This window comes from Camelus dromedarius, chromosome 8, assembly GCF_036321535.1.
Source record: "Camelus dromedarius isolate mCamDro1 chromosome 8, mCamDro1.pat, whole genome shotgun sequence".
NCBI lineage: Eukaryota > Metazoa > Chordata > Mammalia > Artiodactyla > Camelidae > Camelus > Camelus dromedarius.
The window spans coordinates 83433418-83457018 of NC_087443.1; the positions used below are offsets into that span (position 1 = coordinate 83433418).

General features: G+C 58.8%; 2 protein-coding genes across 4 annotated transcripts; one reads left to right on the plus strand and one right to left on the minus strand.

Annotated features, from left to right (window-relative positions):
- Window positions 1-193: 193 nt before the first annotated feature.
- On the minus strand, window positions 194-17953 carry TUBGCP2 (tubulin gamma complex component 2). Of its 2 annotated transcripts, none has more exons than XM_064488581.1 (18): window positions 17847-17953; window positions 16212-16394; window positions 15215-15343; window positions 14364-14540; window positions 13938-14097; window positions 10266-10473; window positions 9865-10064; window positions 9459-9648; window positions 8807-8952; window positions 7686-7866; window positions 6984-7164; window positions 5093-5265; window positions 4813-4941; window positions 4355-4475; window positions 3749-3892; window positions 3445-3576; window positions 2639-2802; window positions 194-1498 (listed from the first exon to the last, which is right to left on the minus strand). In XM_064488581.1, the coding sequence occupies exons 2-18, from the start codon at window positions 16359-16361 to the stop codon at window positions 1363-1365; spliced, it is 2721 nt and encodes a 906-aa protein (XP_064344651.1). In that variant the 5' UTR covers window positions 16362-16394; window positions 17847-17953; the 3' UTR covers window positions 194-1362. The 2 variants fall into 2 exon arrangements, with proteins under 2 accessions (XP_064344651.1, XP_064344652.1); XM_064488582.1 differs by having other exon boundaries at window positions 16212-16391; window positions 17847-17886.
- ZNF511 (zinc finger protein 511) lies at window positions 17944-21654 on the plus strand. 2 transcript variants are annotated; one of them, XM_064488583.1, is made up of 6 exons: window positions 17944-18160; window positions 18447-18520; window positions 18793-18994; window positions 19125-19249; window positions 20329-20478; window positions 21240-21654. In XM_064488583.1, the coding sequence occupies exons 1-6, from the start codon at window positions 18008-18010 to the stop codon at window positions 21316-21318; spliced, it is 783 nt and encodes a 260-aa protein (XP_064344653.1). In that variant the 5' UTR covers window positions 17944-18007; the 3' UTR covers window positions 21319-21654. The 2 variants fall into 2 exon arrangements, with proteins under 2 accessions (XP_064344653.1, XP_064344654.1); XM_064488584.1 differs by having other exon boundaries at window positions 17953-18127.
- Window positions 21655-23601: the final 1947 nt, after the last annotated feature.

Genomic DNA, 23601 nt, shown 5'->3' on the forward strand with positions numbered 1-23601 from the left:
CCAGACCAGAGGTCCCAGCTCAGCAGACCGTCATCTCCCATGAAGTGAATGGCGAAAGAAACAAGGCGGGAGGAGCTTGCGCACACACGGTGTGTCTGGGGCAGGGGACAGGCCCTGCGGCCAGAGCGAGCAGGGCACAGGCAGCACCTGTCCCCCAGCTCACATAGCCGTACAACCAGGCACACGAGCCACCCAAAATCCCCGACAAGTTTACTTCTCTTCCTTGGTCATACACTGCACGTCATCTGATAGCAGAAGTTCAAAGGCAGCATGTCCCTATTTGGGCAAAAACACCAGCCACTGGGACTGTGTACTGACCACAACGCGCAGCTAACTAACAGGGACTCAGCGATGGCAGCCAGGACCTCCCTCATCACAAGGACCCCCCACCCAGCCTCCAGGATGCGCCCCTCTGCCGCCACCACCTGCAACTGGAGGTGTCTGAGGACAGGGACCCCAGGGTCTGGGCCTCGGGGCTGGGCAGGAGGGCCAGCAGCTGGCTCTGGTCAGCCCCCGTGTTGCACAAGCCAGGACTGTGGCAACTTGGGTTGTAAACTTGTTTACGCACAGGTCATACTTGTCCACACTGTAGCTTAAAAGAGGAAGCAGTCTGTGGCAGGAGTCCAGCCACTCAGGGAGGGGTGCCCCCCTCCCTTGGAGAACCCCGTCATGCCACCTCATCTGCCCAGGGTCCACCTGGACAGAGCAGGGGTCAGAAGTGAATTTTGAAAATAACATGCATGGAATTCAGCAGGAAGGGGCAGCTTGGCTGGGAGCAGAGCACATAGATGTTCAAGGCAGGTCACACTGGGGCTGGCCATTCCCCCTACTGCCTGTCGAGGGGGCCGGACACGGCTGGGCCTAATGGACGAGGGCCTGGGCCTCAGCCGCAGCAGGGTAGCTCTTCCTCTGCTCTGCGGGCACTTGGGAGATGCACCCAGGCGGTTCCCGCTACAGGGCGTGGGCCATGCTGCCCTCTGCTGCCTGGAGCAAGCCAGCCGGCTGGAGGGGCCAGGCTGACCCCGGGGGCCCATCCCCCGGTCACACCAACAGGTGGGGACACCAGGCCCACACCTCCCCCACATGGCATCTTGGTGACTGTCCTGATGTTGCCCAAAAGCCATGTGTTTTTACTTTATCTTATTTGAGACCAACACACTCTTCAGGATGACTTCAATTCGGGAGAGCACGCAGGAGAGCAGACCTGTCTGGGATTGTGAACCCAGAGATGGGAGCTGAGCGCAGGGGACTGCACGCTGTATGTTTAAACAGAACCCGGGGCACATGCGACCCAGGAATGTCTGGGGAAAACCTCCAAACCCATTCGCTCATGCCACTGGGGCTGCGATGCTGCGGCCGGCCTCATTGTGCGGTGACTGCGATCCTGGGCGTTGGAGCTGGGGGCCCCCGTGGCACGGGCGCTGCGGGGGCCGCCTTCTGGCTCCTCTCTGCGGACAGGCGCTCCAGCCGCTCGGTGTAGAAGCCGTTGAAGTCGAGCCTGTGGGGGAAAGCAGGCTGTGTCCCTGCAGACGCCCCCAGGTCGGGGTGGAGATTCCTCCCTCAGTGGCCCTGCAGGTGACCCTCCTTTCCCCACCACGGTGAAGGGCTGGCTCCGCCCTGGACAGGAGGGCACTCAGTCACCAGCACACAAACACGGCCCCAGGCTCCACACAGCCTTCATCTGCAACACGGAGACTGAACTTACACACTTAGGGAAACTAAAGGCAAGACAAACATCTCCAGCCCCTGGACATCGGGGCTCCCTGAACCCTGGTGCCCAGGACATCAGGACGCCTGTGGGTGTGGGTGGAACAGGGCAGTCCCAATGTCTGGCTCTACCTAAGGCCACCCAACAGGAGCCTTCCCAGGGAACGATCGCCCCCCGACCTCCACCCAGTGAGCAGGCCCATCACCTCCGCTCTGAGGAGCTGTGCACCCAGGGTCCTTGGTGCAACAGAAACCTGCCAGCCGCAGAACCATAAGCCGCACCGACCAGCCCGCTGATCACCATGCACCCGTCCTCACCACTTCTGCACAGCCCTACCCAGGGTTCCTCCCAGATTCCTCTGACTCCTGTACACGGGCTGCCCCGGGCTCCCCAGATGTGTACCCCAGGACTGCAGCATCATGGCCCTTGAGGTGCTGGCCTGAGAGGTGTGGCCAGACCCCCACACCCAACATGGAAGGCTGAGTGAGCACTTCCCTGACCCTTACTGACCCTCCCAGCAATCTTCTGACCAGCTGACATCAGGAGGACAGCACCTCCCACTGTTCACCTAGCCAGGGTGATGGCCAGGGCTGGGGCCCAAGGGGCCTGGTCAGCATCCTGGGTCCTGGCTGTGGTGAGACACACAAACTAGGGGTGCTGACGGGGTGGCCTGACTTGTACTGGTCAACACACACAGGACACACCTGTGAACACACACAGACCGTCTCTCCAGCGAATGACAAGTGACCAGCAGCAGCATGACAAAGCCAAGGACAGCATCCTTGGCAGAGTAGACACGGCCTCAGTCACACCTCCGTGATGGTGAGAGGACGTGGCGGGGCAGGGAGCAGACGCAGGTGTGGGCCCTGCGGTCACTGTGTGTGGTAGAAAGGGCACCCTTTCCGCGGGGCTGGAGGCAACGACACCCACCTGGAGATGACGCTGGCCATGCCGTGCTCGCAGTCGCTGGTGCTATAGAGGCTCAGCTGGGCCAGGAGGTCCAGCAGATGGGCCGAGAAATTCTGGTCAAACTTACTGATGGTGGCCTCGAAGCTGGAGGCCAGCTGCGGCGTGTCAACGTGCTCAGCCAGGCACTGCAAGACACAGAAGCCCTCCTGCTGCTCATCCTCCCTTCTCTTCTCTTTTTCTTTCAAATAGGAGAACATATCTCGGGAAGTTTTCAGGTGACAAGAGATAGAGGGTCAGGGCACCGTGAAAACTCAAGACGGCAGGATGCAGAGACACAGTCTGGGCAGCAGGCCCGCGGACGTCTGTGGACGGCAAGTTTCTCCCTGTAGCTCAGATTCTCAAGCCGATGGTGTTGTCTCCTGGCCGCCGCTCAGCACAGAGCACAGAGCAGGGAACCCAGAGTGCCTGCCTGGGCTGACCTCCCCACTCCCTGCTGACCACCTGACCCTCCTGGTTACGGAAAGACTCCAGCCACCGTGACCGCAAGGCCCGCAGCCCCGAGCCTCCACAGGTGGCCTCCTGGCTCAGCCCCACAGCACCACTCTGGTAACGTGGCCTCGCTCCGGGCATAGAGAACTGAGGTTTACATGAAGCGGTGGGGAGATACTCTGGTTTGTGTTTGGAACCTAATTTAAGATGGTCTTTATTTTACTCAGCGGGAAGCCAGGAAGGATGGCAGTGGGTCAGGTCTGAGTGCTGCGATCCTAATGGTGTCAGATCTCAGCGGGAACAGGAGGGTCTCCGAAACAAACTGAAAGGCCACTCACCTTGCGGGCAAGCTCCCTGCGGGCGCGCTCCTCTGGGTGCTCAGCCTCCTCCACGGGCGGCCCCGGCACCGCGCTGCGCTCCAGCGCCAGGCCGCCCAGCTCACTGTCCACCTTCATGCTCTGCGTGAATCTCTTGGGGGTCAGGAAGAAATGTGCGCCAACTATGACCACTCAGCTCCAAGGGAAACGCTGTCCCTGTGCGTCCGGGACAGGCTCTGCAGGACTCAGGTCACATGCTCATGGCCCGCCGCCGCCCACCCAGCTGGAGCCCCCAGGTCCCAAGCCCCGAGCCCAGTGGGCGCACCTGCATGCAGTTGGTGAACATGACGCACACGGACATGAGCTTGGAGAAGGCCCTGAGCAGCGCGGGGGTGGTCAGCATACAGTCCTTCAGACAGCTGTCCAGGAAGCCCGCGTGGTGCCCCAGCACATCGTCGATGTTGGAGGCCTGGGCAGCGGACACCGGCCTTTTCTCAGAATGACTGTGCCAGGCACAGCCCCGTGCACGAATCTTCCCAGGGTCTTTGCGGGAAGACTTCAAAATACCGCTAAAAGCACACGCCAAACGTGCCCCCCAAAGCGCCAAGCTTTTTAAGAGAGGAAACACAGAAAGAAGTGCTCTGTGCCCTTCCCACTCCTAGAACTTGGGGCGTGAACCCTGTGGCTGGCAGCCCTGGACAGGAGCGCCAGCCCAGCTGTGAGGCCCCACGGGAACACACGTGCTCCTCCGGCAGCCAGACTCCTAGTGGCCCTAAACCCTGGTCACCCTGGAGGGAAACCCCCATGGCCACCTCTCCTGACGATGCTCTGGTGGCGTCTCGGGAGCTGTGGGGTCAGCCCCTCCCTGGCGCCTGACCTGCTCCCTGTCTGGAGACACTACTAAGTGCCTTTACGAGTAGGCCACACTCACGGATTTCAGGTTTTTCTCCAGGACGTGCCAGGTCGGCTCCATCACCTCGAACATCATGTAGTACTGGATGTTCTGGACGAAGTTGAGCATCCGCTGCCGCAGCGTGAAGGCACCAGCGAACCTGCGCGAGGGTGCAGGTCACAGACGCAAGGCTGCAGCCCCTGTGCCTGAGGGTCCGCCCCCCGCCCCCCTGCCGAATATGCGATGCGTTGTCAGGGACCACCCCCACTGAGTGTGTGATGCGTTGTCAGGGTCCACCCCCTCAACAGTTCCCACCACTGAGCGGCGGTGGCTCACACGGGCTCGGCCACTCCACTAGCCAAGCACCCAGCCATCCTGTGCAGCAGGAAAGGTCCTAAATTAGAAGCTGTGAACGCGCATCCCCAGATCTCTGTCTTCAGGCTATGGGGAGGGCGTGGCTCTGCCCGGTGGGAACCCTGGGAGCAGACAGGACGCACCACTTGGCCGAGTGCAGAGAGCACTGCTTGGCGGCTTTGTTGCTGACCCAAACGTTGCAGAGCTGCCGCTCCACGTGCTTGCAGTAGAACATGTGTCTGAAGAGCATCTGATAGCGCGTCAGGGCCTTCCTGCCAGGAGGGAAAAGGCAGCGGCATCTGACTGACGCCGCTGGTCGTTGATGGCGCCAGACATCGTCTGAGAGGCTCACAGTATGGAGCGTGCCCTAGGTGGCCAGTAACCCCGAGGGGCACAATCAGACGTGGAGACCCTGCCGCCCACCTGTTGATGATCAGAGACAGGGGCCACTTCACCACGTAGTCGAAGGAGAAGGCCTCCAGGCCGGTCAGTGAGAGCTCAGTGGGGTCGGCATGGACCATGGCCTTCTCCTGCTTGGTCTCGATGGCCAGAACCCGCAGAAGTTGGGTGATCAGGTCATGAGGCATCAGGTCAATCTTGGGGACAGAGAAATGGAAAAGCATCAGGTCCTGACCCCTACCCAACCCTGCATCACAAACTAGAAAAGCAGACTCTCAATCTTGGAGGCTGGTTTAAAACACCAAACATCTACTGATAAACCCTAATGAAGAAATTAAACCACTTTCCGTCAAAGTGGAAAAAGCAGAGCACAGAGGAATCACTCTGAAAACACCCCTGACGGTAAAGTGTGGTGCGAGGGATGGCTGGAAACCTTCCACCGCCAGCACACAGGCCCAGGCCATGGTGAGGGCGGCGCAGTTGTTCTCGGCAGGGCGCGCTGTCCACACGTCACTCTATTCAAATACTCACGAGGGCCACTGACACACCAGACAGCGGGACGATTCCCACAAACTGATGAAGAGCGAGAGGATGGAGGATGGCAGTTGACGGGAGAGGAAACAGAATCAGCAGGTGACACCCTCCCATCACATGCCACAGAAACGGACACCAAACAGCTGTGCCTCTCCCGCCAGGCCCCCACCCAGTGGCAGCCCTGAGTGCCCGGGACCCAGCGCCAGTGCCGTCAGTCCAGCCATGCGCTGGCCAGGCGCATCCATCCAAGAACCTGGCCTCCAGGACTTTATCCTATGAAAACACGCTTTTGCCTCACCATAGGAAGCAAGGACTGGCAGAACTGAGAGAGCTGAGCCTGACACCCCACTGTCCACACCACAGCCAGCCAACAGAAGAGGGAAGAGAGAACCCGAACATGGCGAGCCAGCACCACGAGACCTGCCCCACGTGCACAGAGCCCTCTCCAGGACGGGCCACAGGGGGCCACACAGCAAGGCCTTGGTGATGTTTACAAAGCTGAAACACGAAGTGCCCTCTGACTACAGTGGGGTGACGTCAGAAATCAGTAACAGGGGAAAACAGAATATTCACGAATCGTGAAAGGTGGACGCTCTTAAAAACAAATGGGTCAAGGAAGAAATCACAATGGAAACTGGAGGACACCTTGAGCCAGACGGAAATGGGAACGCGGTAACCAAAACTGCCCGGCGCAGTAAATCAAAGCTCAGAGGGAAATTCACAGCAGCAGAAAAAACCACATCAAGCCGACAACCCAGCTTAACCATCCAGGAAACCGAAAAATGAGCAAATGACCCAAAGCAGAAGGAAAAAAACAACAATCAGAGCAGGAAGAAACCAGAGACGAGAGAAACAACACGGAAAACCGAGGAAGCCATCAGGCTGGGTCTCTGCAAAACCAACGAAGCTGACAAGTTTTTAGGTGTATTTGTCTGCACAAGAAAGAAGACTCAAATGACTAAAATCAGAAATGGCAGCGCCAACCTTACAGAAACAGATGAGCTCACGAGAACTCATTCCTACACAAATTCCTGCAGTCACTTAAGTCACCAAAACTGACTCAAGCAGAAGCAGAAATGGGAGCAGACCTGGAGCAGGGAGGAGACAGAGGAAACCACAGACCCTCTCGACAAGAAAAGCCTCGCTGGCAAGTTCTACCGAACACTGCAGGAAGAATTAACACCGATCCTCCTGAAACATCAAAAAACCAAAGAGGAGGGAACATTTCAGCTCAGCTATGAGGCCAGAGACCCCACAAAGGACTAAGGCCAACATGCCTGCGAGACACAGACCTCGGACACGGGTCCCGCAGCACATGAAAGGCTCACACCCCACGAGGCCTGGCCCCCACTGTGCTTCTGGAGCGCGGTGGGCAGCCCACCTTGAGGTCATCTTTGAAGGGGTCGGTGTTGGCAGTGCTCATGCGCAGGGCCAGCTCCAGCAGCGCCTCCAGGCGGGTGGGCGTGATGTCATCCACCGGCTTCTTCAACTCCTCCTCCGTCAGGTCCATGAAGTGCACGAAGAAGTCGCCTTGGTCCATCAGGAAGTAGCGCTTGATGGACCTGCGAGTGGGTGAAGGTGAAAGGCCGCACCAGCAGGGCCCTGAATGTGAGAACAGCCTGGACTCGCAGAGGCTCCCGGCAACTGGGATGCGGGGTGACGAGGTGGGGCCAGGTGGGCCTGGGAGGAGTGCCGGTGCCCACACCCGCCGGTGCCCAAGCTGAGACGTTTACAGGGGCCGAGGTGAAGTGCTCTCTTAGGTGGAGGCACAGGACCACTGCACCGGGCTGTGCAGGAGGAGGTGCTGCCAGAAAGTGCGGGTGCTGCAGATGGGGCTCCAGGGGGGCAGGGGCCCTAGGAGGGGGCTGGTGGCTCCAGACAGGAAGCTGTGCCACCATGGACAGGGTGACACGGGCAGACCCTGCCCTCGCCGGCCTCTGGTAGGACATCTCTGGGATGGCAGGTGTGAGGCCCACAGGCCTCTTCGGGCTGGATTCAGCCTGGCATGCGGCCTTGTTTAAAGTGACAAGTGAGCTGTTGTGTCGGCACCCGACCGCGGGCAGGCACCCAGGGGGACACACACCTTAGGTGAGCTACGAGCTCCTTCTCCTCCATCAGGAAGTCCAGCAGCACCTTGCTGGCGTAGTTGAAGGCCTTCTCGATCTGCTCCACATACGCCCGCTCCTTCAGTGTGTAGATGACCTCCTTGGCCACCGGGCAGGTGACGTCGTGACCACACTCTCTGACCACATTTAGGTATTTTCCTGGAAAGGGAAAAAGGAAAGCAAGTTTACATTCTTGACGCTCACGGCTAGTTGCAGGCCTGGACCTGAGACAGTGCAGCCCAAACGCAGGCCCGGGGACAGGCCCAGGACCGACTGGGCAAGAATGGTCCTGGAACTGCCCCCACCCCACCGCCAGGGGACAGCGGCACAGCTGCCCCCGTCATGGGCTGACACAGTCAATGCTGTGGCCTCCCAGTCCAACCAGGGATGCTCGCTCGCCTCTGAGGGCTGGGCTGGGACAGGGTTGGGAGGGTTTAGTCTGGCTCTGGTGAGGCTTTCTGAAGTGACTGCTGGGCTCTTGATGCGAAAGACCCAGCTCTGACGAGTCATGGGAGGTCACAGCACTGACTGCATCAGCCCATGATGGGGGCAGTGGTGCCGCTGTGCCCTGGGTGGGGCTGGGCCCCGGCTCCGCGGGGACAGAAGCGCCCGGGCTCGGGCCCCCGGGTGTCGCCGGGGGGGCCTCTCCGTGGGCTCTTCACCTGTGCCCCTTACAGTGCCCTTCGTGGCAAAGCAGGCGTCTGGTGAGCACAGCGCCTCCCTGAGTTCTGGGGGTCGTCACAGCAAACACCGGGCCTGCGGAGGGGTCCCGGGAACCCCACTTGGGCCCATGCTGGACAGAAGTGCCGGCGGCCTGGGACCCGATACTTGTGACCGGCGTCTGCAGTGGGGGCAGTCCGGGGGACCGAGCCCTCAACCTGTGGGGCCTGCGCTGACCTGGGGAGTTAAGTGTCAGAACTGGGTGTCCACAGGGAACTGGAGAGCTGGCTGCTGGTGTGGAAAACCCACATGTCTGGGGTCAGAGGAGTTGGGGCAGAAAAGTTTTCCTTCAAGTGGTAACAGTTTTAGAAATTAAGCGACACAGCAACCGTGAGACAACCAGGGGCAGGGAGCACGCGCCCACGAGCGCCCCGCTCACCTGTGCTGAGGACCTTGCCCGCCATCTTCTGCAGGAAGGAGGGGATCTGGCGCTGCACCACGGTGTACCGCTGGTCCCAGTACTTGTCATTGTAGTCCTCCTGGATCTTCTCCTTCTGCAGCTCGTGCTCTTCCACCATGAACTCGCTGCAGAGCACAGGGGCCTGCTGGCTGCGGGGCTGCGCGCGGCCAAGCAGCACAGCAGAGGCGGCCGTCCAGCCCGGCCTCGGTGCGGGGATTTCTCTGCTGCGAGGGGAGGTGCTCCTGCCAACCTCACTGTGGCCGGACACCCACCAGTCCAGGTGAGAGGACTTGGGGTCTGCAGGGCTGGGGGGCTGCCCCCCTCACCCTCACCCCCTCCCATGGGGCCTCGCGTTTCCCTCCGTCTCGAATGGAGGCAACGAGACACTCCAGTCGGGTACGTGAGCCTTCACGTCAGGGGTCAGACGCCATCCATCCGCGTCACGACCGTGAAAAGGATTCCTTGCTAGGTCCTCACACTAGAGTTTGCTAGCTTGACCATTAATAAACTATTTCTGGTCAACGAATTCATCTTTTAAATACTCTGACAAACACACATCAACGTGGAATTCTTCGTGCACTGACACGTGTCAGGGTGACGAGGGGCCACGCCCAGGTGCCCCCAGCCCCACCTGTACGGGTCATTGATGACACCTCGGTAGATCCACTTCTCCAGGATTTCGAAGTAGGGCACGCTGGCGGCCTTGGTGAGGTACAGACACAGCTCCTGCGCCTGGCTGTCGCCTGTGTAGCTGAAGCTCCGGTCATGCAGGAGGCTCAGGGTCGACCCCCCGACACACTCGCCTTTATCCACCGAGGTGGCTGCTCAGAGGAGGCGGTGCTCAGTGCCGAGGGCCCAACAGTCACCATGGCAGACAGGAGCCCCTCAGCTCACCTCCCACCTCCTCACACAGACAGGCTTTCTTCTGGGGATAAACACGAAGCCGCACTGCCTCTGCCTCCCAAGAGCAATGGGCGGAGGATGGGCACCCTGGCCATGCTGCCCCCACTGCCCCAGGGCCCCGGCTCTCCTCTCACCCAGGGAGGCCAGGATGTCCACGGTGCGCATGGCTGGCTGGACGTAGAACCAGAGCTTCTGCAGGGACAGGAGGCCCTGCCTCTGCAGCTGCTCCAGCTGCGTGACCAGGATCAGGTACTCCTTCACTAGTGTTCTCATGGCAGCCGCCAAGGCGTGGTTCACCTGCCCATACTCGAAGGAAGACTTCTCTTCAATGAATCTGTGGGGAAAGGAAATAGTGAGCACCCCTGAGAGGGTGGGAGCTCGTCTCAGGTGGGAAGGTGGACGACCAAAGCCCCCCTTGCCATCCTCAGGGCACTGTGGACACCTGTCTCCCTCGTGTGGCTCAGCGAGGTAGAGACTCTCCTCAGAAGAGGGCTGAGTGACCTTGACGGGCACCTCGGGCGAGCCTGGCACCAACCTTGTCACGGTGGAGTAACTGGCGGCCACTGGGAGGATCCTGTTCACCAGCTCCCTGATGGACAGGTCCAGGTTGGGGTCCACAAGGAAGGTGCGGCTCTGCCTCCCGGTGAGGGGCTGGGCGGTGATGTACCTGCCGTCCACGCCCACCAGCACATACAGCAGGTCCTCCACGACGGCTGACTCCTGGGAGGTCAGGGGCAGCGTGCCTGTGAGTGCAGACATGGCTGGGGCTCACCTTCCACCAGACCCCCGCTCCCAGCAGAGTCTTTCCATTGGCTGCCCTCCATGTAACTGCTTCTAGTGCTCGTGAATATAGACACCAAGTCCTTCACTCGACTCAACTGATACCTCTGAACACCAAAGGCTGAGGCCCCAAAACCAACACCAGGAAAGGCGCTGACCCGGCAGCAGGCCAGGCAGAGCCTCGGAGCACTGGGCAGACACCTGCGCACGCGAACGAGCGTGCGACATCTAAGAGGACAGAGCTGGGGCTTAAAAAGCACCTCTGACCGTATTGTACTAGCGATGCTCACTACAACCTAACAAACCTGGGATAAAAAGGCTTTCTCTGATCACTAAAACGCGAGTGGTTTCTATTGTACGCACAGTCTGAAACGGCTCCGAGACCCCAAAGGACTCAGGGCAATCAAGGCCATGGACCAGGGCCGTCCCCCAAATGCCTCGTAGCCTGGACCCCCCTGCCTCTCGGTTCTCGGTCCAGAACGATCCTCAGCGTCCTGCCCAACACCTGCTGGGCACATGGTCACACTAGGACAGGGGCAGCACAGGAGAAAGGCGCCCCAGCCCCGGCTCCCTGCCGAGCCCCGTGGGTGCTGTGTCAGCTCAGGGCACCCAAAACCAAGGCCTGGCAGCTTGGATGGGGCTCACGGAAGCACTGCTGGCCCCACATGTCTGCAGGCAAGGGAGGCAGGGCAGGCTGGAGCCCAGCAGCTGTCTGTCCAGGCACTGGTCACTTGGGGCTCAAAGCTGCTGTCTGAACCCCAGGCTGTTTTTCTCTACAGCTGTGGCGGCCTTCAGATTCCAGCCTCTGTGACCCCCTGAGGTGGGCACGACTGGCTGCCATTCCTTAGCGCAGGGCTACTAACCTAACCTCACACATTTCACCTCCAACCTCCACACTGCCCTAGCCAAGGCCCGGCTGAGGTTCACGGGGAGGAGTCCGTGGCAGTGGGGGAGGGTGCAGACCCAGGGTGGGGAACTCAGGGTCCTGGGGCAGATGCTGGCCCAGCCTCCCCCGCCCCTGTGTGGAAAGGAGAACATCACAGCCTGTACGAGTGGGAGACACAGCCAGCTTGCAGTTGAGCTCAAAGGGACACGGGACGCTCCAGGGTGAGGGGACATCCCACAGAAGTTGGAATGGGAAGCCACACGGAGCCATCAGGATTTCACCGGGGTGCAGGGTCACTAGAGAGGCTTCGCAGGGCAGACCTGACTCAGAGCCGCACTGGGATGACAGAGAGGGCTGTAGTGGGCAGGAGGTGGGCTCAGATCTCCACTCTGACACATTGCCGCTGGCTCCCAAGGCCAAATGAAAGGAAACTAAAACTCGTTTCCCTGCCATGCCAGCCACTCACTGCCCACCGGCCACAGATGGCTGGGGCACCGCAGAATGGACCTACAACATGCCTTCACCATGCAAAATTCTGTGAAAGGTGCTGAGCCCTGAGTGGGGAAAGTGGACAGAGGCCCTCTCCTGCAGCTGGAGGGTGGGTGACAGCTGGGGGCTGGGGCCAGGCTAGTGCAGCAGAAGGGAAGCAGATACAGATGATGCCAGTCACCACACGGAGAGGAGGGGTGCCTGGGGAAGGTCAGGAGCCCATTGTGGACACTCTTGGCAGACGGAAGGCCACACACAGGCAGGACTTCAGGAGAGCTGTGTAAGGGACAGAGAGCTGGGACCCCACCGGGAGCTTCCAATTCCTTAAAACAGATGGGTCACCTGGGAGGGGGAGAATCCATGAGACCCAGGAGCAAAGCGCAAGGACTCAAGATGAGGCAGAGGGAGAAACAAAATGGAGGCCAGGAGGGGACCACAGACCACCCAGTGCTGCCCGAACATTCAGGGAAATCGGGCTGTGTTACCAGATCTGAGCACGGGGCTCAGTGACCCAGCAAAGGGCGCTGCATGGGAGCCGCCTGTGCCTGTGGCCTCGATGTCAAGGCCCTGGGTCAGGGCAGGACTTGTAAGGACGGCAGTTGCTACGCCATCTGGCTGCTGACAGGACGGCCTGGGCAAGCAGATGGAGCTGGAGACCTGTGTGTGGAGGGATGGCCCAGCGTGGATGGGGACCTGCCTCAGCTCTAAGAAGGGAATCGGATGGCAAGGTGACCACAGGGAGGTGGGATGGGCACCACTCAGCCAGCGGGGGGACGTCTCGCATTGCCCACTCCTGGGGGTGAAGCTCTGCCAGGGGGAGGCCAAGGAAGGGCTGAGGACAGCCATGCCAACCACAGGGGTCTGAACGTGGACAGGGCAGTGGCCAGAGGGCTGTGGAGGATGCTGCGTCATGGCCTGCAGTCTGGGCCAGGGAGGGACAGGGTAAGAAGGTGACGCGGGCCCAGAGGACCAACACTGATCCCACCTCTGGAACCTGCATAGCGTGGCTGCTGGAGTGACATGGGCTAGAACACCTCGAGTTCTCCCAGGGAACGCTGCCATGCAACCGGCCTGGGGACCCCGACAGCGAGGCTCGCCCGTGGCCAGTGTGTGAAAGCATCTGCCTCAGTAGCACAACCTCAAATGTAGGAAACTTCCTCGTCGGACACCCAAAGCATGGCCTGCCCTCAAGAGCCAGTGCCTGGGTTCCCCTCCCTGGCTGGGCCTCCCCAAAAGAGGTGGTGCCTCATGCGAGGCCTGGAACCTTGTCTCCTCTGACTGATCCAGACACACAAACATGGTGTCAGCAAAGTCCACAGCCATAGCAACAGACTCCCTCAGCAGCTCTTAAACTTCTTTGGCTCCTGCCAGGTGTGCAGGGGAGCCAGTGGCATCTCACCTGCTGGCTCCCCAGGCCGGCAACACGGGGCCTGCCCCGCCCACCCTGCTCCCCACCCTTGGAGAACCTGTGCAGCACAGGCTCCCGTGCCCACGCCTCTCACCTCCACACAGGCTGTGCTGGCACCTCCCCGTGGGCACCGCTCTTCGAGCACGCACCATGACGCGTTTCCTCTCAAGCGTGCACCCTGAGCAGGAGGTGGGACACAGCTTCCCACCCAAAGAATTGCTCGCCAGGTGGGAGGTGCAGGCAAGGTGCGCAAATACCACATCCCCAGCTGCCCCTCGGCTGTCTGGACTGGACACGTGAAGGCCAGCATGGCAAGCCTGGCACCGCTGCGGGAGAATCTGCAGTAACCATGCCTCGCTGCTTGGAAGGAGGACCCTGGTCAGCCTGTCGCCCCTAGTCTGCACAGAGCCCGGGACGCAGGCTCTCCTAAAAGCCAGACAAGACCCAGCCCAGACGCTGGCAAGTCACCACCCACTGGTGACTGGGGACAGGGGTGTGGAGGATGGCAAAAGGTGGGCATCGTGAGCTGCAGCATGACCAAGGGCAGGAAGGGCCTGGGGGGCTGTAGCCCTCCCACCACAGCATCCCCAGGCAAACAGAGGTGCCTCCAGGTCCCCACTGCCAGAGCTCCAGGCCTCACGCACCTATAGGCACAGCTGCATCTGTGCTCACACCCGCGCCTGCCAGGAAGTCCCCGAGAAGCGTGGGTCTCTCATACACCCAGGCCGGGAAGACTGGGAGGTGCTGGCCCAGATTCTTCCTGTTCTGCTTGTCTCGAAGCATCTTTCTTGTGAGTTCCAGAGACTGGGGAGAATGTGTTTTAAAAACAGAAAAGACACATACAATTTCAGTACAAACACTTAAAACTAACAGGTCTGCAGTGTAAAAAGTGGGGCCCTAAGCACACGTGAGGGTCAACAAATACAAGTGGACGTGAGACAAACGTGTCCAAGCCCATCACAGTGCGAGGGGCTGGGGACAAGCCACACGGCCACCCCAAGGAGCCAGGACCGGACAGGAGTGTCTCCACAGTCAGACCCGGCACCCACCCGGCTGCGGCAACGTGGTACCTGCTGCCACGTGGGGCCCGTGGCCACGCTGCCCAGCTGCTTCCTCAGCTCCTCCAGCTCCTGCATGGAGATCTTAGAGGCTGTGGCTGGGGCATTGAAGTTGGTGGTGCCACTGGTGGCGGTGCTTGCTGCGAACTCTGCCCTCTCCCTGGCATTCTGCTGTAGGTACTGCAGAGTCTGAAAGCACACAGCACCTGGAGTCCTGCGGACCGGCGTGTTTGTGCCCTCCACTGGGCACTGCCAGTCCCTGAGCTGCAGCCCAGTCTCCCAGAGCTTTCTGCCATGAGGTGCCACATCCCCAAATCTCAGGAGGACAGCATCCCAAACTCATTCCCAGCAGCCCATGACTGGCCTCCCTTGCTGCGAGAGACCAGTGGCCAGCGCTGGTGGCCACCCTGTGCCCAGCCGCACCCTCCCCCGAGACCCCAGGCGCATGAAGTGAGTGGAAGCACTGAATGCCCAGGCACCTCGGCACCTCTGCACTCTTCTGAGCATCGTAAGTAACACATGCTCACTTTAGAACAAAGACACAGCCCGGACCACAGAAACGGAAGTCCCTCCGCCCCAGAGGCAGCGTTAACCACCTTGTGTTTGTCACCAACACGAGTGACTTCCGTTCCGATGCACCTTTATGGTGCACGGAGTCCTCTGTGACCTCAACGCGCTACAGGTGCAAGGCCAGGAAAGCTCAAGGACAGGTGCCAGGGTCAGAGAGTAGAGGTCAGGTGGCCCCATGGCTGTCACCCCAACTGACAAGCTGCACGGCCTAGCATGACCCCACAAGGACACACATCCATCCGTCTTTCTGAGACACAGAGAGGTCCTTCCAACCCAGCCGAGCCAGCACCCACCTCTCTGTCCTCCGTGAGCTTTGACAGCAGGTACACCAGGGGGTCAAGGTTCCTGGTGTTCTTTGATTTCAGTTCATCGTATTTCTTCAGGAAGTCCTCAGGAGTACGAGAAAACTCTGCTATTTTAACCTCAAAAGTATAGATAGAGGGACTCAGTGACAACAATCAGGAATCTCAAAAAATCTTGTAGAAAACTAAACCCAAAACAGCAATCAGAGTGACGTCAGGCAGATGGAATAGTCCTAAATCTCCAAAATAAAACTGAGCAAATGCACTGAAATTCCTTGTTGAACTCCGCACTCTCCTCTGAGGTTCCTCCCTCGTTTGCTTCCCCAGCTGAGCTGCGACCTCCCAGCATTTGTCTACACATTTAACTCTGTTCCTCTGGAACTCATCACTACATACAGGTTCACAGTTACATTTTCTCATTAACTAAAATACCCACTTATAATATGCTAAATGTCACTGTGTGTCCTAGACTCTCTAGTCTGCTCAGTAAATGTTCTGAATTATCCCTGTGCTGTTATCAGACTATTTAAATAAATGAAGGCTCACAACGGGTTTCTAAACTAGATTTCAAAGTCATCTTTTACTGAGGTGTAATTCTGAATTACATACTATTTTAATAAAGAAAGAAAATCTACTTTAAAAGGATTTAAACATAGTTAATGCCGGGAGCCTCCTTTTCACCCATGGGAATATCTGTGTGTCGAGATGTGAGCGGAAATCAGGACTATCTGCGTCTTCCTCCTCAGGGGGTACAGGGAGGCTGTGGTTCAGAGACTGAGTCTGAGGTCAGGCAGACAGCCCTGCATCCTACCTGAGCCTCATTGCCTCGTCTGTACAACAGGCTGACTGATGGGGCCACTGAGGAGTCAGCAGGAGTGCTGAGCAGAGCACATATCCACGAAAAGCATCTGTCAAGTGCTGCCTGCCACCTGCACTGGCACTGCTGAGGCTGCCCAACAGGAGTGTAAACTCCGGGACGCGCACTCACCTTGGCACTGTGTGCAGACACGGTGGTTGTGACATACGGGGTCCTGTTCTTCTGCAGCAGGTCGATGTAGACCTCGGCCCCATCACCCCCGCGGACCCGCAGCAGGCTGAGCAGCTCGTTGACGTCATGGTGAATCCGAAACTCACTCATAGTCTTGGCTCTGCGACATCACAATGTGTTCTCCTTAAAGTAAGGGGAAAGCCACTTATAAAAATAAAACCCATAAATAAAAAACCATTCAAGTAACTGAATCTGGCCAGTATCAGGTCTTTGGGAAGCCAAACTGTCACAGGGCCCAGCCTGGCCCACCAGTCCCCCAGGCAGACACCACACACCCCCATGACAGGGCCTGCCCACCCCCAGGCGGGGCTCGTTCCTAGGGTGAGTCCTCCTTGCCCTCCAGGTGGCGCCCACTGGTGTGTTCTGTCATTTCTTATTGGAGGCTGCCTTCAGTGGGCAGCTCCTTGTGGGAGCCCAGAGTTTCCACACCTGCTCCTCAGCTCAGGGAGCTGCTTGTGCAGCCAGTGAGAGTGTGGCCCCACCGGCCTGGGCCCCTTCCTCCTGGTGACTCCAACCTCACATGGCCCTGGGCCAGCAGGCAGCTGCTCCCTTGGTCAGCATACAGCACCTTCCCGTCCCTTCTCGCTCTAGCCATGCAGACACAGGGGTCCGGCCCTCAGGGGTCCTGGTCTACACAGGTAGCTCCGCACAGGCCTAAACCACTGCCCTGGCCAGGTTCCCGCCGTGACGCCCGCACCTGCAGCTGCGTTCACCCTCCAGTTCTGTGTTTGCACTCCGGTGCCTCGGACGCTGCCTTTTCTGGCCCAGGCGTGGTTTTTTGCTAAGATTGCAAAGCATCTCCTGCACACTTGAGCTGAGTGCTTCAGCCAGACCTGCCCTGTCCACAGGCCTCCCCATCGGACGCACAGCCCACTGGGGTCAAGGCTAACTGCAATCCCACCCAGCAGACAGTGGGGGACTGCCCAGGGACTTCTGTCTTCCCCTGGATGACCCGTCCAGTCAGCCATTATCACCGCACAGGCAATTAGCCAGAGATTCAAAAAATAAACACGAGGAAACTTTACATATTTCACATAAACATTTCAGTGTATCTCCACAGAGTTCATAATGTTGGTTCACCACCAACAAAAAGGACTCTTGGAAATGACAAGCAAAATCATTTCTGTCTGTGAGTTTTCTGAGAGGTCTTTCAACAGATTCTCAAAGGCTCTGTGACCGAAAAAAGGTTAAGGACCACGGTGCCACCAGCTCCACTGAAGACGAGCCCCGCGTCAAACATCAGGCCAGGGAGGCTCAGCCCCCTCCCGCTGCACGAGTGTTGACCCCTAACTCTCCCATGAGACAGAGACTCTGACCCCGAGCGACGGAAAACAGGGTCTCGGTGTGCAAATCTGAGAGTCGCGGCACACAAACGTCAAACGCTGGCCAGAAGCAGGGCACCTCCAAACAGGAGGACAGAACAGCGAGCGTGAGCCGGCGCGGACGCCGCCAGCACGCGCGCGGACCCCGCTCGGGGCGCGGGGTTAGAGCAGGGCACCGGCTGCGGCTCCCGGCCGGCCTCAACCCCGACCCGGTGCTCCCAGACTCAGGCCCCGCCGCCCCCGCCCGACTCACCGCAGGCGCCGCGCCCGGGGCCAGCCCGCCAAGCCCGCCAAGCCCGCCGCGCAGCCTGTGTCGCCCGCGCCGGAAGTGGTGCGTGACGTCACATCCGGCTCCGGCCCGGCCGGCTTGCGGACGGTGGCCGACAGGCTTTGGCGGCGCCGGCGCGCAGGGCGATGCAGCTGCCGCCTGCACTACACGCCCGCCTGGCGGGGGCACCCGGGGAGGCCGAGCCGCTGCCCGTGGAGCGGGACCCCGCGGCCGGGACCACGCCCTTCCGCTTTGCGGCGCGCCAGGTACGCTTCCCACGGGAGCACGAGTTCTTCGAGGTGCGTGAGCAGAGGGAGAGGGCAGTTGGGGGCCGGGGCGGTGCCGGGGGCGGTGCCTGGGGCAGGGGCTGGACGGGGCGGAAATAAGGCTAGGTGGGGGCCTGGCTGGTCGGGACCGGAGGCCGGTGGGCGGGCCTGTGGGGGGCGGGGTTATGGCTCAGGGCGGGGCCCTGGACGGGGTCTGGTGGGGCGGGAGTAAGGCTAGGGGCGGGGCCTGTCGGTGCGGGGCCCTGGACGGGGGCTAGATGGGGCGAGGTCAGAACTGGGACAGCTTTGTCTCCTGCAGGACGGGGATGTGCAGCGGCACCTCTATCTCCAGGATGTGCTCACGCAGGTCGCTTGGGATCCCGAGAGGCCCAGGTGAGCGCTGTGACCCAGCGCGGGCCCCCTCTTTGTCTCCTCCTCGCTCCTTCCTCCCTGCCCGCCCCTCTGTCTGGACCACCGTCTACGTCGTCAGTGTGACTGGCCTCCTCAGTGTCTGCCTGGTCTGTGAAAATATAACTGTTAGAAAAATGGGAGTTGGGACTGCAAGAGAAAATCCGAAGCTTTATCAGACCACTAAAAGGGGTGTGGTAACAGGGAGTTCTGTCCTCCGTGGAATGGCATCCCCACCAGGCCACTTCCTCTGCCAGGGTGCCCGAGTTCACCTGTCAGGTAGCCGGGTGCTGCCAGGTGTTTGACGCCCTGGAGGACTTCGAGCACCACTACCACACTCTGCACAGAAACGTCTGCTCCTTCTGCAAGCGGGCCTTTCCCTCGGGACACCTGCTGGACACCCACATCCTGGAGTGGCACGACTCCCTGTTCCAGATCCTGGCTGAGCGGCAGGACATGGTGGGTGACCGTCTCACCTAAGGGCCGAGGGCACATCATGAGGGCTTGTTTCCCCCATTGCGTGCCTTGTGGTGCCAGAGCCGGGGGGCTGCCCAGGGGTCAGGGTGCAGTGACACTGTTTCTGTTTCAGTACCAGTGCTTGGTGGAGGGCTGCACAGAGAAGTTTAGGACCAGCAGAGACAGGAAGGAGCACCTGGTGACACGTCACCTCTACCCTGCGGACTTCCGCTTCGATAAACCAAGGAAGAGCAAAGGGTATGAAGCCACTTCCCAAGCGTAGAACTCCTTTGATACGGAGACTTTAAGGGTACCCCTGTCACTTAACGTCCTGTTTAGCTGCCAGTAACGGAAACCCAGATAGGTCGGGAGTTATTAACCCAAAGGAATTAAACAGATAGGGCTGGTTTCACGTGTGGCACCTCTGCTGCAGGAGGACAGGAGGGGAGAACCTGGCTTCCCTGGTCTGTGCTGGGAATGACTGGGGTACCGTGGCGGGGTCTGCAGGGCCTGCAGAAAGAGCCCCACCCCCTGCACACTCACGCTTCGCAGCTGTGCCTGCACCTCCACCCGGCCCGTCGCCTCCCCTCCATCGCTAATCAGGGCCTTTGGGAACCTGTCCCGGGCTGTGAGTCCCTCCGCTCGTGTGGGGCCCTCTGGTTTTTCATTTGTCCTGTAGGTAGATGAACTTGACAAAGCCGAGTGCTACATGCTACTGCTCAAAATGTCCTATGGGGAGGTTCCCCTGGATATAATTTTTAAGTTTGTGTTATATTTGTTTGCCTTTTCATTAACTGATGTGTTCAGCTGAAACTTCACAATCACCTAAAAATTGTGTTGATTGAAGTCTTTTTAGACTAAATTATCCCCAGACAAGACTTCGCTGTTTAAAGTGAAATAATCAGGAGAATCCACTACAATATGAGAGATTTTTCCAAGGCCCCTGGGGGTAAGGTAATTCTTTTCTTTTCAAGGACTCGTTTTAAGGGAGAAAACCCTACAATGTTTGATTGAGACATAGTATTATGGGAAAGACACTCAGTATCTTATGGCTGAGTTTAGTAACTTTCTCACTTCTCTGTAATTGTTACAGAGAGATGTCTAGTACTCTTAGTAATCATTTACCACGTGACACCATATAAATACTGGTTTTGAAAAGCAAAGTACGATCATTACGCCTAAATCCATAAATCGTGTCTTATATCACACAGACGTTTCTCCTAGTTCTGGTATCCAGGAAGTTACTTTTGGCAAAATAGTTATAAAATAGCTTTGTGAGTTCATTCCTGGGGGAAGCCCGGGGGCTATAGGAGCTCGCGCCTTCTTGTCTTCCCCAGCCCAGCCACGCCTGGGCCTGCCGTGCAGGTGTCTGCAGAAGCCCTGGGGGATGACCAGGTGCCATCAGAAGGGGACGCCATGGAAGTCTGCTTTGAACACACAGAGCTGCCCCCAGAACCTTCCGGAGAGAGGCGGACCTACGGCCACAGGTCAGTCCCAGTCGTCTTTCTGAAGCCGGCTCTGAGCCTGTGCTTTCCCTGGAAAATTCCAGGTTTGATGCTGGGCCGGCATTCTCCCCAAGAGGAGCTGCCACTGGGTTGGAGTGTTGGCTTTGGCAGGAGGTGAGAGCCTGACCCTACCCACTCCCCTCAAATGACCTGCTTCTCCTGCTGTTCAGCCTGGAGTGCAGTGCCCTGCACCTGCCCAGCCTGAGCTGGGGTGGAGAACCAGGTGTGATTGCTCGGGTTACAGCCTACGAGTCTGTCTTTCTAGTGCTAAATATGCTATTCCTGAGTTGAAGTTGACTTCAAATCTAATTTGGGGGAAAACATTGGAGAAATGGAAAAGATCACCACCAAATCCAGACCAACAGGAAGGTGAACTGGCATCCCTCAGCTGCCCTCGAGCAGTGGCCCAGACTCTGGCATGAGCATGAGCCCCAGGTTCCAGTGGGTGGGTTGGGTTTCGTCCGGATGGACCGAGGGCAACAGGAAGGCTGAGCCCAGGGGCGGGAGGCGGGGAGCCTCTCGTGCTTGGCGGCTGGAGAACACCCCCGCGCCTTCCAGGAAGCCGGTCTGAAGCAGGCTGGCTGGCTGGGCCAGGAGAGCCGTGGGCGAAGGGCCGCCCACACCCTGAACGTTCCAGGCTGGAAGAATAAGATTCCAGAGCACCAGACAGCGCTGTGAGTTGGGTTGTTTGTTGGCAAAAAATGTGGTTTAGTACGAAGAATTTTTTTTTTTCTGCATTTCAGAATACCTTCTACCATCTGTTTTGGTCAAGGTGCATCACGAGGATTTAAAAGTACCAAGAAAAGAAATAAGCACCAGTGACACTGAGACTGAGAGGAAGAGCCACGAAATAGAGTGGATCCTCGGCGGGAGACTGGCCCTCTGCAGAATGTGGTGTCACCGGTGGGCTTTTCCTCTTGCCTTCCTGTGGCCACCCCAGGACCCTGGCCCTGCTGTCCTCGGAGTCTTGGTCCCTCGGTGAACCACCGAATGACGCGGGGAGCCGTGTTGGGAGCTGTGAGGGGCCCACGGATTCCAGGAGGGGCCCGACCCACGTGGCAGCTGGAGTGGGGAGAGCACCCCTGCTCCTCACAGGGCCTACCCCCGGCCCCCTAGCCAAGGGCGACCTTTGTAAACACGTAGAGAGAATATTTTTCACGACCGGTCTCATGTTGTCATTCTGTGCTGGTTAACGGTGGGCACGTGAGCAGCAGTTACTGGTGAGCATTTTGTTTTCAGCACTCACTTCTCGGAAAAACCAATGACGTTTTAGGGCCTGAGTGCAGGGGTGATGTGGCCCGGACCATCCTCTCACCCACACTGAGCAGACCTGACTGAGACGGTGAGACCAGGGAGACTCCCCCAGGCCTCGGCAGGGCTGTAGGTGCCGGGGGAGGAGTGCCCGCTGGGAGAGAGGCTGGGGGAGGGGCCCAGTTGTGCGGTCCTCTCCTCCTTGTGTATCTGGCTAAATGGAGTGCTCGCCAGTGGAACCAGGGCTGGGAAAGGCGGGCAGTGGTGGGGCGGGTGCAGATGGAGGCAGACCTGCACAGAGAAGCGGCTGGATCAGGTGTGCTGATAAAATCAGTGCTCTCAGGGCCAGGCCTGTTGCAGCGGAGACCCACCAGCAGGCTCTCCCTCTGGGAGCCTGTGCCCACTGGGCGTGTGCCTGGGATGCTTCCAGGGGCTGTACCAGGCTGAGGGCCCTGGCTTAGCTGGCCGTGGGAGGATGGGCGCTCCCTGCCCCCCCCCCCCCCCCCCGCAATCTCACCTCCATCCTGCTCTTGTTCTGGGCTCTGGGCTGGAGGCAGCGGGTGGTCATCTGTGACTCAGGGCACAGAGGCTATGCCCCAGCTCCTCCTGAGCCCACCCTCTGCTCTCCCCAGCCTAGGGCAGAGGGACAGTGACCTCACACCATCCACCTCATGCACCAAAAACCCTGAGGTACCCAAGGAAAACATTTAAAACCTTAAGTCTGATGACGCCTAGTATCTTGATGCAGAGGGGCCAAATGTAGACTTTTCTTGGGGGAGCAATGACCAGCCTTGGCTGAGGGATGATGGCAGGGCTGCTAAGGGTCCTGTCTTTGGTTCTTGAAAAACACAACATAGGGAGAAATACTAACAGCAAATATACCGTCAGCCGCCACGTGGGACGGCGGTTCCTGGCCTGGGGACGGTTGGTCCTGGGTCCCCATCCCAGCTGCACCCTGCTGACAAAGCTCCTTGTTTAACCTGGCCCAGCTTTGCTTTTTCTTCTGAAAAACAGGGACTGTAAAACTTTAGTCTGATGAAAGTTACTGGTGGGGAGAAAACCGAAGCAATAGCATAATTTATTCTGAGGGGCTGCTTGTATCTCTGCTGCAAAGTCTGAAAATCTGGGGGTGGTTTCCAGGTCCATGTCCAGGGAGACACAGAGTTGGAAGCACAAGAAAACGGGCCGCTCACTGGCAGGTGCAGGAGAGTCACTGCGTCAGATGCCGAGTGTTTAAGGTCACTGAGGTGGTGGCGGCGGTGGTGGGAACGTGACTGTCAGCCCTCGGTTTACATGAAACGCACTGGGAGATCAGGAGCTGCTGGGATTACCCTGTTCTTTTTTTTTTTTTTTTTTTTACTGACGTATAGTTGATTTACATTATATTAGTTTCAGACACACAAACATAGTGAGTTGAGATTTTTATAAGTTGTTCTCCACTTGTAGGTACGGCGACACATGGGCTGTGTCCCCTGTGCTGAGAGACATGCCCTCGTACACAGTGGCTTGTAGCTCTCGACCCCTCACCCCGGGCACCGCCAGTTTGTTCTCACCTGAGTCTGTTTCTCCTCTGTCACATCACTAGTTAGTTTCGTCCAAGGGCCCACGTGTGAGTGACGCCGTACAGCACTTTTCCTGCCAGACCTCGCTCGGTGCGGTGCCCTCCAGTTCCCCCACGCTGTGGCCAGGCGCCCTCCTTCTCTGGCAGGGGTATGAGGTGCTGGTCATTCGGGAGCCACGCTCGGGCCTGGGGGTCTGCATTCCTGCTTTTCTTCTGGGTGGAGTGAGCTTTTCTCATTCTGCTACTTGGAAGTTAGGCATCTGCGAGGCATCGTTTGAGCAGTTACCCCCAAA